Source organism: Ailuropoda melanoleuca, chromosome 7 (assembly GCF_002007445.2).
Source record: "Ailuropoda melanoleuca isolate Jingjing chromosome 7, ASM200744v2, whole genome shotgun sequence".
NCBI lineage: Eukaryota > Metazoa > Chordata > Mammalia > Carnivora > Ursidae > Ailuropoda > Ailuropoda melanoleuca.
Window position 1 is genome coordinate 40,031,403 of NC_048224.1, and position 17,665 is coordinate 40,049,067.

At 37.4% G+C, this 17,665-nt stretch overlaps 1 protein-coding gene across 1 annotated transcript in view; it reads left to right on the forward strand.

The window, feature by feature from the left end:
• KIAA1958 (KIAA1958 ortholog) overlaps positions 1 to 17,665 on the forward strand; it is a 157,152-nt gene that overhangs the window by 68,712 nt on the left and 70,775 nt on the right. The window contains 1 exon segment of the mRNA XM_034664298.1: positions 7,766 to 8,960. Within this exon segment, the coding sequence (XP_034520189.1) occupies positions 7,790 to 8,960 (1,171 nt within the window). The 5' untranslated portion in view covers positions 7,766 to 7,789.

The following is a 17,665-nucleotide window of genomic DNA, read 5'->3' on the forward strand; positions in this document are numbered from 1 at the left end:
ATTTATTTGACAGAGAGAGAGAGAGAGAGACAGCCAGAGAGAGGGGGAACACAAGCAGGGGGAGTGGGAGAGGAAGAAGCAGGCTCCCAGCGGAGGTGCCTGATGCGGGGCTCGATCCCATAACGCCGGGATCACGCCCTGAGCCGAAGGCAGACACTTAATGACTGAGCCACCCAAGCGCCCCTGGGGACCCCCCTATGTTTTAGATTTAGGTCTATGATCCATTTTGAGTTAATTTTTATTAACTCAAAGGTTGGTTGGTGGTTTTTTAATGGCTGTCCAATTGATTTAGCATTGTTTGTTGAAAAAATTTCCCTTTCCTATTGAATTGCCTTTGCCTTTTGAAGAAAATCGGTTGACAGAATATGTGTGGGTTTGTTTCTGGATACTCATTCTGTTCCATTGATGTATATGTCTATTCTTTTGTCAGTACCCCCATGATCTTGACTACTATAGCTTGAAATTATTCTAAGCCTTGAAATCAGGTATAGTGAGTTCTCCAACTTTATCTTCATTTAAAGATTTTGCTTTGGTTATTCCAGATCTTTTGCATTTCCATATAAATGTGTTAGAATCAATGCATCTATTTCTTGTAAAAAAGCCAACTGGAATTTTGATTGGAATTGCATTGAATATATAGATCGGTTGGGAATAATACCAACCTAACAATATTGAATCTTCAAATCCACAAATACAGTATTTATCTCTTATTGATGTCACATTTCATTCGCTCAGCAATGTTTTGTAGTTTTTAGTATAGAAGTCTTGGATGCTTTTGTTAGATTTAGCCCTAGGTGTTTAATACTTTTGACACGACTATAAATAGAATTTTTAAAGATTTAATTTTCTAATGTTTTGTTGCTAGTATACAGAAAAGAATGGATTTTTAAAAAATATTAATTTTGTACCTGATTAATTTGCTAAGAAATTTGTTTATGAGTTCTAGCAGTTTCATGAATTCTCTGGAATTTTCAACAAACAGCAGTATCATCTACATGTAAAAAGAGTTTTACTTCTAATTTTTCTATCTTTTATTTCCTTTTATTTCATTATTTCAGTGTGACAGTATTGAATAAAAGTGATGCAAGAGCATTCTTGTCTTACTCCTGATCTTGGGAGAAAACAATTCAGCCTTTTATATTGTTTAATATTAGCTGTAGATTTTATATATATATATCTCAGCATGAGGAAGTTCCTACTATTATTAGCTTACTAAGAGTTTTTAATTGTTAGTGAATATTTAATTTTGTCAAATGCTTCGTTTGCATTTATTGAGATGATCATGTTATGGTTTTTCTCCTGTGGACTGTTAATATGTTGAATTATAGCAGTTTTTTTTTTTTTAAGATTTTATTTATTTATTTATTTGACAGAGAGAGAGAGAACTCAAGCAGGGGGAGTGGGAGAGGAAGAAGCAGGCTCCAAGCGGAGCAGGGAGCCCGATGCGGGACTCCATCCGAGGACCTGGGATCACGCCCTGAGCTGAAGGCAGATGCTTAATGATTGAGCCACCCAGGCGCCCCCTATATTGGTTGATTTTTGAATGTTCAGCTAACTTTGCATTCTTGGGATAAGGCTTACTTGGTCATGATTTATTATCCATCTTATATATTGTTGGATTCATTTTGCTAATGTTTTGTAAAGGATTTTTGCATAAAATAAGGAATGTTGATCTGTAATTTTCTTTATTGTGATACTTTTGTCAGGTTTTGTTAGTAGGGTTATGCTGGCCTCCTTAGACAAGTTGGATAATGTTCCCTTCTCTTCCTATTTTTTTGAAAATATTTGCATAATTTTGGTATTATTTCTTCCTTGAATGTGTGATAGAATTTACCAGTGATATATTTCTTTCCTTTTTTTTTTTTTTTTAAAGATTTCATTTATTTGAGAGAGAGAGACACAGAGAAAGAGAGCACACGGTGAGGGGTGGGGGTGAGCAGAGGGAGAGGGAGAAGCAGATTCCCTGAGCAGGGAGCCTGACACCAGGCTGGATCCCAGGATCCTGAGATCATGACCTGAGCAGAAGGCATATGCTTAATCGACTGAGCCACGCAGGCACCCTGCAGTGAAATCTTTCTTTTGGAGATTTTTTTTTTTTAACATTTAACTTCTTTTATAGCTATATGGCTACTAAGATTTTCTTTTTTTTTTTCTTGTGTCTATTTTGTCATCCATAAGCAATTGATATATTTAGTGGTATTAAAACAACAGCGACACCAAATCCTTTGAAAGGTTCAGAACCTTATAAAGAGATTGACTATAAGGGCTATGGGACAGATTGTAACTGAAGTGAGGTTAAAGCCAACTAGACATTCACTGGTATTTGGCTGGTAACTCATTTTGTCAGGTTTTGGTAAAGTGACATAATCTTTTCATACTCTTCTTTTTTTTCCTAAAAAGCTTTTCTCAGTCTTTTTTTTTTTTTAAAGATTTTATTTATTTATTTGACAGAGATAGAGACAGCCAGCGAGAGAGGGAACACAAGCAGGGGAAGTGGGAGAGGAAGAAGCAGGCTCATAGCAGAGGAGCCTGACGTGGGGCTCGATCCCATAACGCCGGATCACGCCCTGAGCCAAAGGCAGACGCTTAACCGCTGTGCCACCCAGGCGCCTCTTTTCTCAGTCTTTTGAAAGAAAAACATTTTCATGGACCTTCTTTATACCTAGTGCTGCCTTAAGTCATTTTTGGTCATAATGTTATTTAAGTAAGTATAAACATAAAATTTATGCTTATAGTTCTGAGACAGCTGTAAACCAAAAGAGTAACACCAAAGTTCAAATTTTGGTTCCACCACTGCTTTGTTCAAGTAACTTAGTTTACTTATTTATAAAATGAGGATAATAATTTATTTAACTTATTAGGATTATTACTATAATTAGGATTATTTGTATGTCAAGTCCTAGAATAGTGCCTGGCAACTAATAATTGTTCAATAAATATTAGCTGTAATAATAACTGGTTTTATATTACTCTGCTGAAACCTTAATGATCAGTGTTGGGTTTATTTTTTGTTTATTTTTTTAAAGATTTTTATTTATTTATTTGAAAGAGAGCACAAGCAGGGGGAGCAGCAGAGGGAGAGGGAGAGTCAGGCTCCCCACTAAGCAGGGAGCCTGATGTGGGCCTTGATCCCAGGACCCCGGGATCATGACCAGAGCTGAAGGCAGATGCTTAACTGACTGAGCCACCCAGGCGCCCCTAGTGTTGGGTTTAATAGTAGAAAGTCTGACTCTGTTTAATGGCTTTCTGATTTTGACTTTAATAATGTAAATACTGATATATAGAGTGTCTTCTTGAATAAGTTAACATACAATGTGGTAATAATAACTTCATAGCTTTGTTTGCTGATTTAAGATAAGCAAATTTCATACTTAACCTAAATTCTGTTAGTCAGGACTCTTTGAGTTTTGTTTTGTTTTAAGATTTATTTATTTATTAGAGCAAGCAGGAGGGAGGGGTAGAGGAGAGGAAGAGAGAGAATCCGAAGCAGACTCCTCACTAATGTGGGTCTTGATGTGGAGCTTGATCTCATGACCCTGAGGTCATGACCTGAGCCGAAACCAAGAGTTGGATACTCAACTGACTGAGCCACCCAGGTGCCCCTCTTTGAGTTTGTTTTTTTCATCAAGTATCACATGATAACTCTATAAAGCTGAGTGTCTAATCCAATCATTGCCCATATCAGATATGGGAAAATACTATCTGAAGTTATTTTTAATTCTTGAAAATGTAGAAAAGGCATTATTTTTCAGTGTAGAGCTCATCATCAGACTTTTGAAGCAAATCAGTAGGTTCTAGAACTGACTTATTTTCATCATTTTGGAAATAACTTAATTGTCTTCTTATTGATTTTGTTTTGTATTAAATTTAGAATGTATTGCAGTATATTGATAGCTATTCCTTGTCAGCTTGGACTCAATCCATTTAATTACCCTACATATCAGCAAATTATGCTCTCATAACTATATTGGTTAACATTGGTTGCCTGGCTGAAATATATTAATAATGATACTTGAAAATATTTTCATTTTATGATACTCAAGAAAAGTTTAAGAGGCTCTTCATGAGATTGCTAGTGAATTTCAGAATGTAATAAAAGTGACTTATGATTACTACCTATTGATTCTTAAAGGTTGGTGATTATTACATAATTAAGTGGATAAGCTTTTAACAAAATTTAAAATTTTATCTGTTTTGTCTTTTTTTATAATTTTTTTTCCTGGCTTGTGGGACCTTCAGCAAAGGTACTATTTTACCACTGTATAGTAGCTCTTACCTGAACAGTCAGTTCTTTGGAGTTCCACATGCTTATATAATTTTGTGTTTTGATTCTGCCACATTTTTATGTATTTGAACTGTTACAACATCTTCATTCAAATATTGTGCCATAATATATAGTAATTTCTTTCTATGAACATATATATTTATTTCAACTCCTTTTTATCTTCTCATTACCCTGTTACACTTAAAGTGATGTATTGCTTCAGTATCACATAGGCCATTTTCATGATGTCAGATCATGATGCCTTTCATTTGAAAATTATTAATGCAAAAGACAAGTTTTATATTTCTATCTGCTAAAAAGGAAACAACATGAACAGGTTTCCGAACAAATTGGAAGTTGAGTCATGTCACTTTAGGTGATTATGGACAATAATCTGAGTATAGATACAAAGGCAATATTTGGATCTAAGGTGTTTATTTAGATGATTCACAATATACTTTTATTAATCATTTTTACTAGTATCAAAATGAAAACAGTTATAAATATTTTGGAATAGAATTATAGACCTCCCAATAATTTATTTGTGGAGTCCAGTTTGAGAAACAATTGTACTTGGTGGGGTGGTGCAGATAAATTGAAGGATTCTACTCTGAGGTTCCAAAAACCAGAAATGAATATTATTTTTTGTTTATCAGTTAGTAATTGAGTCCAGCAATTCATTTATTATTTCATTGATTCAAATACTCCAACAACAGTGGCTTAAGCATGATCAAAGTCTTATCTTTCCTTATGTAACAAAGAATCCTAAATAGTTCAGAGTTGATGCAGTGGCTCTATGATGTCAACAGGGACCCAAGCTCCTTCTGGATGTTCTCTCCCATCCTTAAGTTCTTATTTCATGTTTCCAATATGGTCTCTGGAGCACCAGCCATCATGTCCTTGTTCCAGGCCGAAAGAAGGGGAAGAACAAAGGGAAAAAGACAAAAAGGCCAAAATCAGACAAGTCACTCAGTGACTTTTATTTACATATTATTGGCCAGAACTGTGTCATATGACGAGTCCTACTTCAAGGGAAGCTGTTTAGGTGAGCATATCGCTGCCCCAACAAATTGGGACCCTCTGTAAGGAAAAAGAGAGAAGGAATACTGGGTAGGCATATGGTCTCTGCCATACCAATTAAATAGATATATTAAGAAAGCTTAAAAAACAAACATCAAAATCCTCAGTCTTTTTTTAATCAAGTTTTTAATTTTAATTCCAGTATAGTTAACATACAGTATTATATTAGTTTCAGGTGTACAATATAGTGATTCAGCAGTTCTATACATTACTCAGCGCTCATTGTGATAAGTGTACGAGTCTTTTCTCTTTTATCTGCATTTTTACCTTAAAGTTATATGAAAGGAGTATAAATAAAATAAGTCCCTAAATTCCTAAAGTATGAAGGGAACATAAAGATCATATAGTGCTGACATTTTAGCTTAGAAGTAATTAGTGACTTGTCTGAGGCCACAGACATCAACTCTAGGACTAGAATTGAAGTTCCCAACTCTGACACCAGTTACTGGTCTTTCCATTTACTGTGCTGCTTCATAAAATCTGGTAGCTCACTTACTACTCTCCTATGCACAAGACAGCTGTGGTTTGGTTATCACTAGGGAGAAAAATCCTCTGCTCCCTTCAGTGATTACAATAAAAGTGATAGGAGGAAATTTCATGTTTCTTATTTGAAGGTCTTATGTTTGGTTAGTGTTGATGGCACTGCCAGTATTTATATATTTATTGATTCATTCTTCATTTATTCATCATTAACAATAGATTATAAAGTCTCAAGAGCGGGACCATATTGTATTAATATCTCTGTCCCCAACTAGGTCCTCATCAATGAATGAAAAATTATAGCCCCTTATACTAAAATATTAAAAATAAATAAAAAGTTTAAAAAAATCATAGTTCCTGTCCTCAGGGAATTCTCAGTCAAGTTTGAGAGACAGACAAGAATGGCAATGATAACAGTACAGACATAACTCAAGAGATGATAGGAGTACAAGTGAAGAATGAATACAAGTGAATAAATATCTGAGGCTGAAAGTCTGTAAAATTTTAACAGGAGGTGGTCCCGAGTTCAGTTTTGAGAGGGTTTTCTAGATGAAGAAAGAAGAGGGTGCATATCAAGCCAAAGAACGAGTTTTTAGAGGTCCAGTGAGTGTGAGAAACTGTTTAGAGAAGAGGAGACCATGAGAAATGTGGGAAGAGCCCATAGTAGTAGGAAATGCGGCTTGAGGAGTTGACTGTAGCCATGACCACATCACAGAGGCCTCATAACATGTGAAAGGGTTTGAATTTACCTAACTATTGAGGGGCATCCCGGAGGTTCAGATGTGCCCTTTTGTATGGCCACCTGACATTACCGTTAGAGCTTGGCACCTAACAGTGAGGCACCACTTCTCACTCACAGCTGCAGATGAACAGGGCAGACTAAACCATACATCAAGATCCTTGGTCTTGCCCCACTCAAATCTCCCCAGAATCTCCCCTTTATCAGAAACTTACTTGACCTTTCTAATCACATGTAGACTCCACATGCCCCATTTTACTTTTCTTGCCCATCATGTTGTCTTCATTGTTACTCAGCCAAGGACCCATAACAAGTGATTCTTTCTGACCTCCGCCCAGTAAGAATGGTAGCTCAGATGGTGGAATAAACCAGACACATCTTTTACTTCTAAATTGTGAGATGAAAGGCAGTATTTCAGGAATTTCACCCAGCAAGGAGGCAGCAAGCCAGCTCCTAAGATTTGGTTTAGAGTCCTGGCACCTGGCCCACCCATCCTTGCTTCTGGTCTACAGACTGCCTGTGCCCTTGACCCTAGCAGGCACCCTCTAGTGGCTCTCCTCCCTGTCCACTCTCCCTTCCCTGCTAAAGACTTTTCTTGCCCACTACAGCGCTTAATTCTCTCCTTGGACTCTCAGTTAACATCATTTGTTTTCTGGTGCCCAGGAGAGAATTGACTTCCCTCCTGTGACTTATCCTAGAATGGACCTAAGCCTTTGTTGGTTCTGCCTTTAGTAATGAAGTTTCTGATGGCAGAGGGTAAAGTTGGAAGTGCATCCTCTTGGTTAATACAGACAATGTACACATTTTATTAAGGAGCTGACTAAACCTCTCTTTGTGACTGACTTTGGAAGTAAAATGTACTGTGAAAAAGTTCATCTCTTTTTTATTGCTTAATTTTTTTTCTTTCCCACTTTTTTTCTCATGCAAATATTTTATGCAGATATTATTATAACATCAAGGAAACTAACAAAAGTCATCTTGTCTCACAGCCATAAGGCATCACTGTTTTATTTTGTTTTGTTTTTACTTTTCCCTGTATTCTCTTCCAGTCTCTGCCCGTGTGCAGCGATATTAACTAGATACAGTTTTGAAGTGCATTTCTTTTTTATGCCACATGGTCATAGTTCAAGGAAATTGAAGTAATGGAGATATGGGAATATCTTGGGTAATAATGGCTTTTTATTTTGATTATTTCCCTTTAGGAAAGACACTGCTGATCCTGTAACATGGAGGATTGCCTTCATACTTCATCTGAGAATCTGTCCAAATTGGTCAGCTGGGCCCACAGCCATGGGACCATTTGCAGCCTTATTCCAAACCTGAAACACTTGCTTTCGGAAGGTTCCCATGGGAACCTCACAGCAATGTGGGGCTGTAGTGCTGGCCATGCTTATCACTGGCCGCTGACAGCTACTTGCAGAGCTGGGTCCCAAGAAAGGGTCTGTTTCCAGGATAACAGAAGTTTTAATTCTGATAGTCCCAGTATAATTGGAGTACCCTCTGAGACACAAACTAGCCCTGTTGAAAGGTACCCTGGGAGACCAGTGAAAGCGAAACTAGACTGTAATCGGACGAGAGACTCTTGTGACTTCTCTTATTGCAGTGAGCCCTCTGAACTGGATGAAGCTGTTGAAGAATATGAAGATGAAAACACCCTGTTCGACATGGTTTGTGAGTCCTCTGTTACAGACGAGGATAGTGACTTTGAACCCCAAACCCAAAGGCCTCAAAGCATTGCTCGAAAAAGGCCTGGAATAGTTCCATCTTCTCTCCATTCCAGCTCCCAGGCTCAAATGGTTGATGAATGCAGCAATGATGTCATCATTAAGAAAATCAAACAAGAGATTCCTGAAGATTATTACATTGTGGCGAATGCAGAGCTGACCGGAGGGGTAGATGGACCAGCCCTGTCATTGACACAGATGGCAAAACCCAAGCCTCAGACTCATGCTGGTCCCTCCTGCATAGGGTCTGCTAAGCTGATTCCCCATGTGACATCTGCCATTGGCACAGAGCTAGACCCACACGGTGTGTCTGCATCCCCCTCTGTCATGTCCAGACCAATCGTCCAGAAGACTGCCAGGGTATCTCTGGCTTCACCAAACAGAGGACCCCCTGGTGCCCATGGCACCAACCAGCAGGTAGCCATGCAGATGCCTGTGAGCACATCCCATCCTAACAAACAGATCAGCATCCCTTTGTCTGCCCTGCAACTGCCTGGACAGGATGACCAAGTTGCTTCTGAAGAGTTCCTGCCCCATCTGCCCAGCCAGGTCTCCTCCTGTGAGGTAGCTCTTTCTCCCTCAGTTAACACAGAGCCAGAAGTGAGCTCCAGTCAACAGCAGCCCCCAGTCGCTCCAACCATAACCACTGAGGCCACAGCACAGTGCATACCAGGTATGGCACATGAGGTGACAGAGAGTCCCTCATCCATGTATGTCAGAGAATTCTGCGCCGTCAGCACTTATAAAACCATTGGCTCAGTTTGCTAGAATTCAGGCCTTTATTATTCCCAGAAAGATAGAAATAATGAAATATATTCTATCCAGGTGATACTCTGAAGGAAATTCATCTGAATTAAGGCCATCCGTCCAGTCAGTGTACCTCAGGGCTGAGAGGGCAGCTGTAGGATTGTGTCATTCATATTGCATGGCTAGATTTAAGGTTTGTATCTGATCTTAAGCTGAATAATTTTTATTATTTTTTTAAAGATTTTATTTATTTTAGAAAGAGAGAGAGAGTAAGTGGGGGTAGGGGGAGAGGGAGAGGGAGAGAGAGAATCTCAAGCAGACTCTGTGCTAAGCGCGGAGCCTGAGGCAAGGCTTGATCTCACGACCCTGAGATTGTGACCTGAATCGAAATCAAGAGTCGGATGCTTAACTGACTGAGCCACCCAGGTGCCGTGAGCTGAGTAATTTTTGTATATTAATGTTATCTTTGAAAAAAATTTTTTATGCTCTCCTATCAGTATGAAGTTATTTGGTTGCTGTTTGAAGCCAAAAGGATACTATGTTGGGTTAGGCATATAATGACGGTAGAACTGGTGCTTTTCCATTATTATTTATTTGTCTGAACCAACTTGGCCTTTCTATTCATTTTAGTTGGTGTGGCAGTTTAGAACAAGTATTTTTAAAAGCAACAAGTAATTCTAAAAGAAGTATTTTATCTCTTATCTCAAAATTTCAAAGAGTCCAATAACTTGCACTCCTGGAATACATGGGCCTAACTGGAAGGGACTGAGATGAAAGGGAAATGATTGTATGAGGTCTCTATTTAATTTCTAATGTTCTATAATTCTAACATGCAGTATTTATTGAATCTGGGCTATTACTATATAAGGAGGGTTTAGGGTCATGCATTTGGGTTCATTATTCAAATCTAACAAGCCGGAAGTAGAAACATGGACAAAGATGAACAGACATACAGAACAGATTATATAGAAAGCAGAAATTTGTGGCACGATTTGGTTTGATTCATTTTAATCCCTCTGAAGGAAGCCGTGTATTTTGGGAAAAGTTTCCTGGAAGCCTGCAGTACCTGTGCCTTTACCCAATTTATGATTTTACTGACACAGTCATGGTATTATTAATAAGATATACAATGAAAATATTCATATCCTGATTCAAAATTATGCTTTTAAGTTTAATCATTTTTTTCTTTTTAAAATAATAACTTTAATGAGATATAATTCACATACCATGAGATATACTCTTTTTAAGTATACAGTTCAGTGGTTTTTGGTATATTTACAGAGTTGTGCAACCATCACCACTATCTAATTCAAAACACTGTTATCACCCCAGAAAGAAACCCATAGCCATCAGCAGTTCCTCTTTTCTTACTCCCAGCCCATCAACCACTGATCTATTTTATGTTTCTGTGGATTTACCTATCCTGCACATTTCATTTAAGTGGAATCATAGCATGTGGCCTCTTCCATTTAAGTGGAATCATAGCATTGTGGCTACCTTCTTGCATTTAGCATTTTTTTTTTACACATTGTAGCATGTATCAGGGTTTCTTTTTATTACCAAATAATATTTCATTATATGGATATACCATAGTTTTTCCTTTCATCAGTTGATGGATATTGAGGTTGTTTCTGTTTTTTGGCTATCATGAGTAATGCTGCTAATCACATTTGTATACAAGTTTTTGAGTGGACATATAATTTCATTTCATTTGGGCAACTACCTAGAAGTGAAATTGCTGGGTGTATGATAACTCTATGCTTAAATTTTTGAGGAGCTGCCAAATTGTTTTCCTAAGTAGCTCCACTATTTTACAATCACCAGCCATGTAAAAAGGTTCCTGTTTCTAAACATGCTGACCAATATTTGTTGTTTTCCATTAAAAAAAAAAAATTATCCTGGGTGCATGAAGTAGTATCTCATTGTGGTTTTGATTTCCATTACCTTAGTGACTAATGGTGTTGAACTTTTTAACAGTATGGTCTTTGGCTAATCTTGGCATAATTTAGACACATTTTTATTAGGCTGGTTAAAGTCTTTGTACTAAGTAGGAAATTTGACTCTTAATGCACATAGGATATAAGTAGGTACCTTTTCACTTAAATAAATAGCTGTATCTGGTATATTTGTGTGTCCCCCCCCCCCATTTTTTAAAAATAAAATAAGAGATTTAGCCTGACAGAGTTTTCTACATTTTCACTTATTTTACATTTGAGGGTAGAATTCAGAATTGTATTTTGCAAAGTTGTCCAGTATACCAAAACAGCTTAGTTAGACTGTCATATCACACATCCTTCCATGAGCTTTAAACCAGCATCCTTCTACCAATTTACCGCAGCTTAGTAATGCTGTTTTATCACCCTTTCCTCTAACTTATCCCAGATTTCCTTGCATCTGCCTAGTGGATGGTGAATGAAACATTGAGGCTCTTTACTAAACAAAATATGAATATCTTATTATATAATTGTTTTGGAAAAGAAATTCAGCCTATTTGAAAAAGAAATATTTTAAACTATTTATTTTTGTATAGGTTACATTCTTTTAGGTTTTCTTCTCTTAATGAAATTGCACTTTTTTTTTTTTGAAATTGCACTTTTTATAATAGGTATAAAAAGCAGGTATGGCCAAGTATGGTACATAATGAATACAGTCATAAACTGTGATTTAGCTGTACTCTTGCAAAGAAAATTGGTTTGGCTTGGAGTTGAACCTTTAAGGAAAAACAGTATGAAGAACTGGTAATGGGAATTTCTTCAGGAATCATCCTGAAGTTTTGATCCATTGTTCTTTGGAAGGATGTTACATTGCTAAGATATTATTAGCTTTAAAGAAATACTATTTTACTAGAAACATCACTGGAACAAATAAAACTCTGATTGACATTTTTCTTTCGTGGGAGTTAGATAAAGTTAACTTACAATTTACCTTTGTTCTATAGAGCCCAAATTAGGCTCTGTGCTTTTAACAGTTTTGTTTGTTTTGCATATTTATTATTGTAGATAGTCTTCATTCTAAACAGACTTTTTTAAAATTTAGAATTCAGCACATCCAAATGTATGTGAATGAATATGTACAGATGGACCTTACTCAGTTAATATATAAATTATACTTGGGACTAAGCAAAGAAGAAAGCTTTTGAAAGAACTAGCTGAAAGCAAAATCAGGTGCTCTTCGTAAAACGGATGTTGTGTAAGCTGGAGTCCTTATCAAATCATTGTAGAAATACTGCATATCTTTGAATAATATTTTTAAAATAAATAATCTGACAAATGACTATTGAGTCAACCAGAAACAAATAGAAATTGTTTCATTTTGTTTAGTTTTACTGATGCCGTTTAAATTCTATTCTCCTAGTGGAAAGTCATCCTTATTTATGTTCAAAACTAAACTCACAAAGTGATAAAATGTTAAGGTATGGATAATATTATTAATTTTCATGTCAGCCCTGTTATACTGCCTAACCCAAATCTTAGCAAACAGTAATGAGTAAAGAGGACATATTATTAGAAGAATTATTGACTATCTCCCCAGTGGCTTAGATTCCATTAAATTTTGAGGTTTTTAAATGTAAATTTGGGGCATTTGTCATAAATTTAAATCTCTATTGCATTCTGAGTTGGGTTTTTATGTGTATATTTTTTAAATATACACACATACACCCGACTTCCTTTATGATTTTGTGCAAGGACCCCTTTTATTAATTGGCTTTTTCCCCAGAAGTTTTATAGTAGCAAGCAATCAACTTTTGCTTATCAGATTTGAAATATATGTTTTTCCTTTTGAAAATACACATCTTTAATAATTTCTAATAAATTACATATAGTCCTTATATATTAGAAATATTAACTTACAGTATATTTTGTATATTGGAAATACATTTCCCTCTTTACCATTTAAGTAATTTTGGTGTAATTAAAGTAATTTTGTTGATGGCATTTTTTGAGATGAATTTTCTTCATTTTTATGAAGATTATTCTTTTCAGCCTCTATTTAGCTATCATCTTTTCAGCATTTGGTTATTTTGCTAAGAAAGTGCTTTCCCTCCCTTGAATCAGATAATATATTTACCTATATTTCCCTCTGGTTCTTTTTTGGTTTCCCCCCTGCTGCAGCTGCTCCCCCCGCCCCGCCCCTGCCAATCTCCTTTCTTTTTTTATATTTAACTCTAAAGTCAGAATAGATTTTGTATTGGAACCTCACTTCATTATTTTTTCAGGTAGTCAAATGTACCAGCATCATTTATTGAATAATTCCCAGTCACTACTGAATTGATTTATTCATAACATTTGTGTTTATAATTGGGTCCATTTCTAGATTTTCAATTCTGTTGTTTTTGATCTCCTTTTCTTCTAATTTTTTATCATTCGATTATGTCTTTCTAAGATTTTATTATTTTTTTTAAGTAATCTCTACACCCATCGTGGGGCATGAACTCATCACCTGGTGATCAAGAGTGGCAGGCTCCATCGACTGAGCCAGCCGGCACCCCAGTCTTTGATTATATATTATACAAAACAAAATGCATTCATAGAAAAAGAAGGGTATAATTTAAAGTATGTAATAGAGTACTTTTTGAAACCTACTCATGTAAAATTGAGTTTAGTAAGCTTTTAAAAATTAAGTCATATTCTAGTTGTTTGGTCTATGTTGACATGCATAAACAATGGTTTCTCTTGTCAAACAGAAAACCTGAGTTAAAATTAGTTTAAAAAACATAAATTGCTTTATAGTCCTAGGACATATCTTGAAACAAGCTTCTAGCCAAAGTTTAAACGATGTCTAGTTTCTTTCTTGCCATTTCTCACCTTAGGTTCCTTGGTATTAGCTCTCCCTATAGATAATTGATTTCTGCATGGTTCCCAAGGTGGTTACCAAGTGCTGCTAAGATTCATGTCTAGCAGTTGACAGAACCTGTGCCACAACATTCCCGTTAACCCTTGAATCGGTCTCTGGGGCATTAGACCCCCACCTGGAAATGGTATTGAGACCAGTTTACATAAACCACATAGCTAAGTGTGGAGGTTGGGATGGGGGTGTCCTTCCAAAGACATGCTAGGTTCTAATCTTGAAAGGGACAGCACACCAGAGATACCTACTGCAACTTGTGTATATTTTTGTTTTTGTTTTGGGCACTTAAGTTTGTTGTTTTTTTTCATGGGCAGATAGATGTTTATATGTGTCATTCAAGGACAGGATATACTAGAACAGTGTCCTAATAATATAGGGGGTAGAAACATATATGAATATGTATGCTTGTGTGTATGCATATGTATGTATGCATTGTATTTTACATACTTCCTTATTCTGCAAGAAACATATGCCTCATCTTGCAAGATAGAACAAAACTAAATTTGTTTTTTAAAGATTTTATTTTTTTTTGGTTGAGAGAGAGCGTGCACAAGTGGGAGGAGGAGCAGAGGGAGAGGGTGGGGAGGGGGAAAGAATCTTAAGCAGACCCCACGTGGGGCTCAGTCCCACGACCCCAAGATCATGATCCCAAGAACACAACCTGAGCCAAAAGCAAGAGTTGGATGCCCAACTGACTGAGCCACCCAGGCTCCCTGACTAAATTTGTTTTCTTAGCCATACCCTTTCCTGTACCTTCATGCAGGACGACTTGAGACATAAATTCTGAAAGATAAGAGAGGCAAAGTAAAAATTCAGGCTCAGTTTATGCCATCATTTCCTTCCTTATCACTGGGTTCTTATCTTAGAATTGATATGTCAGGCAGTGCTGGGCATTGAGATAGTAGAGACTGGTCACTCAAAGTTTGAAATCAGACATGCTTAGGTTGATTCCCAGCCCTACCTCCTGCTAACCTTATGAACTTAACTAAGTCATTTCATTTTCCTGAAACTGTTTTCTCATTTGTAAAGTAATAATAATGCCTTGCAGGATTGTTTGAAGACCAAATGCAAAAATATAGGTAAAGAGAGTACCTGACATGTAATAAACATTCAGCAGGTAGTAGTTTCTACCATTATTAGTATTTTTTTTTCATTGTCATCACCAGTTTTGCCATTATGAGGCTGTGCTCAGTGGTGAAGTAGACTCTGATCTTATGCAGATACATCCCTTAATCTACTAGAAAATGATCCATGGAACAGTATCACTGGCATCAGCTGGAAACTTAGTAGAAATGCAGAATCTCAGGCCCTATCCCAGACCCAAAGGATCAGAATTTGTGTTTTAATAAGATCTCCACATAACTTGTATGCACATTGAAGCTGGAGAGGCAGTGATCTAGAGAATGGAAGACCCATATTGTGGGGCACATTGTTTCCATCCCACCACCCAGTAACTTTGAACATTCTTCCTGTGTGAGAGTGCATCTGCATTTCACTATTGGAGAGGTCAAAAACTTGGATTCCAAGTATATATTTCAGTGAGGGCACAGTCTTGTGACCTTAGGCTTTGCCAGTCAGATGCACTCACACCAGACTCTAATCAGAAGTACCTGGAAGAATCTATTTTGCAAATTGCAAACCTTGGAATTTCTAGAGGTAGCGGGAGCAGCATCCCTGCAGTTTTGTGTGTGTGTGTGTGTGTGTGTGTGTGTGTGTTTAAGATTTTATTTATTTATTTGAGAGAGAGAGCAAGAGAGCACAAGTAGGGGGAACAGGAGAGGGAGAGAGAGAAACACGCTTCCTGCTGAGCAGGGAGCCCGATGTGGACCTGAGCCGAAGGCAGACGCTTAACCATCTGAGCCACCCAGGCGTCCCCCTGCAGTAGTTTTAACTGTAGAGGCTGTCACTGGAGTTTGGTGGCTTTGTTGCCTCTACCAGAGCAAACCTGTTTTGGGTCAGGACATATTTGTGGTCACCTCCAAACCTGATTTACTGGTGTTCTAGGAAATTCTTTGGCCTTTATTAGATTCTTTTCTGCCTAAGCTGGCTAGACTGGGCTTTTTGTTTTAAATAAAGAATCTGGAGGAATATAACCCCCAACCCTAGGAAAGGTGTTACCCTCTCCCTAGGTGTTGCATGAAAAATAAAATAATTTTCTTTTTGTCACTAGGTTTGTATTTTCAGCTAAAATTAATGACATCCCTTTGGTAAGTAACCACTGATACCAGGATGCCCTATATTGTATGATATCTTATTGTACAAACTGTACAAGCAATCCACAGGATATGGATTCTCCTCACACTAAACCTTCCCTCCCTTCCCAGTGGGAGTTTTTGCTGAAATGTGTCCCTTGTGGGGAGTGGTTGGAAGCACAGGTTAACATATTCTCTGAACCTAGAATAGGGGAAGGAGGTACTTAGGACCTTTGCTTTCAGCTATGAACTTCAAAGGGCAGTTCTGAGGGGCGCCTGGGTGGCTCCATCGTTAAGCTTTAAGCGTCTGCCTTCAGCTCAGGGCGTGATCCCGGCGTTATGGGATCGAGCCCCGCATCAGGCTCCTCCGCTAGGAGCCTGCTTCTTCCTCTCCCACTCCCCCTGCTTGTGTTCCCTCTCTCGCTGGCTGTCTCTCTCTGTCGAATAAATAAATAAAATCTTTAAAAAAATAAAATAAAATAAAGGGCAGTTCTGGGAAATGAGAGAAATAACAGTTGGAATTTCTTACCACTATATTAAATATTTGTTAAAAGTTAATTTTGAATTATTAGTTTTCCCTTAGGCATACCTTTTTCCACATGAACTCAAGTGGTACTATTTCCCGAAATTATCTATTTTATTTCTTTACCATTTCTTAAGTTGATACCTCTGACAGAGGGATTGAACAGCAAAATCACCTGGAGGTAGCCCAAATAAGGAAGATTTAGGAAATCTGGACATTGACATTTTTTTATTGCCTTATGTATATTTCATTTATTTTCTTCCTTCTTACCCTCCATTTCTTTCTCTCCTTGTATAATTTTGCCCTTGAGTTGCCATTGGTAGTGATGGTAATGTCAAGAATTTTGTAACATCTGGTAAAGGGGAGTGAGCTTTATTTCATTAGGTCTCTTAGAAGAAACTTAATGATCTAGATACTTATCTAATTTATTGTGTTTTCCTTCTTTTCTAATGCTGAAGGAGACTTTAATGGAAATACACAGCACCCTTTTCTTCAATTCCAGTGCCTTGTACATGGTATGAGTGTGATCATTGTGTTGGTAATTTCTTGACCATGAGAATATATCAGGGAAAAATTTTGTGCCTTGATCCACTCACTGGGACTCATTGCTTGCTGTTGGCAACATCATCTAAAAAGCAATAACCTTGTTTTCATTCCTCTACTCACCTAATTGGGCAATGAAAAAAATCAGTCCCCTCTCTCTTATGATGACATGAGACTGCATGTCCACAGGAAGAGAGAACAAGTCAAAACTTTGATGAAATTATAGATTGCTAGCGTGTTACTGAACACTGTGAACCCTTTCAGATCTGTCCGATCAGCGCCTCTTCCCCTAACCTTTTAGATGCCACCTTCCGTCCCTCTGCTGAGTATCACAGAGCCTCCTAGTTGCTCTACTTGAAGATCACCAGCTCTTGACTTTCCTGCTTGAGTGTCACAGGATCTCCTCTCCTCTACCTAAATGTTGTAAAGCCCTTCCTCCACAACTGACTGAAGGGCAGTTGTCAGAGTGGAGTGGTGGGGTTGTCCTAGGTTTTATCATGCATAGTAGAAAGCCTGCAATAATGA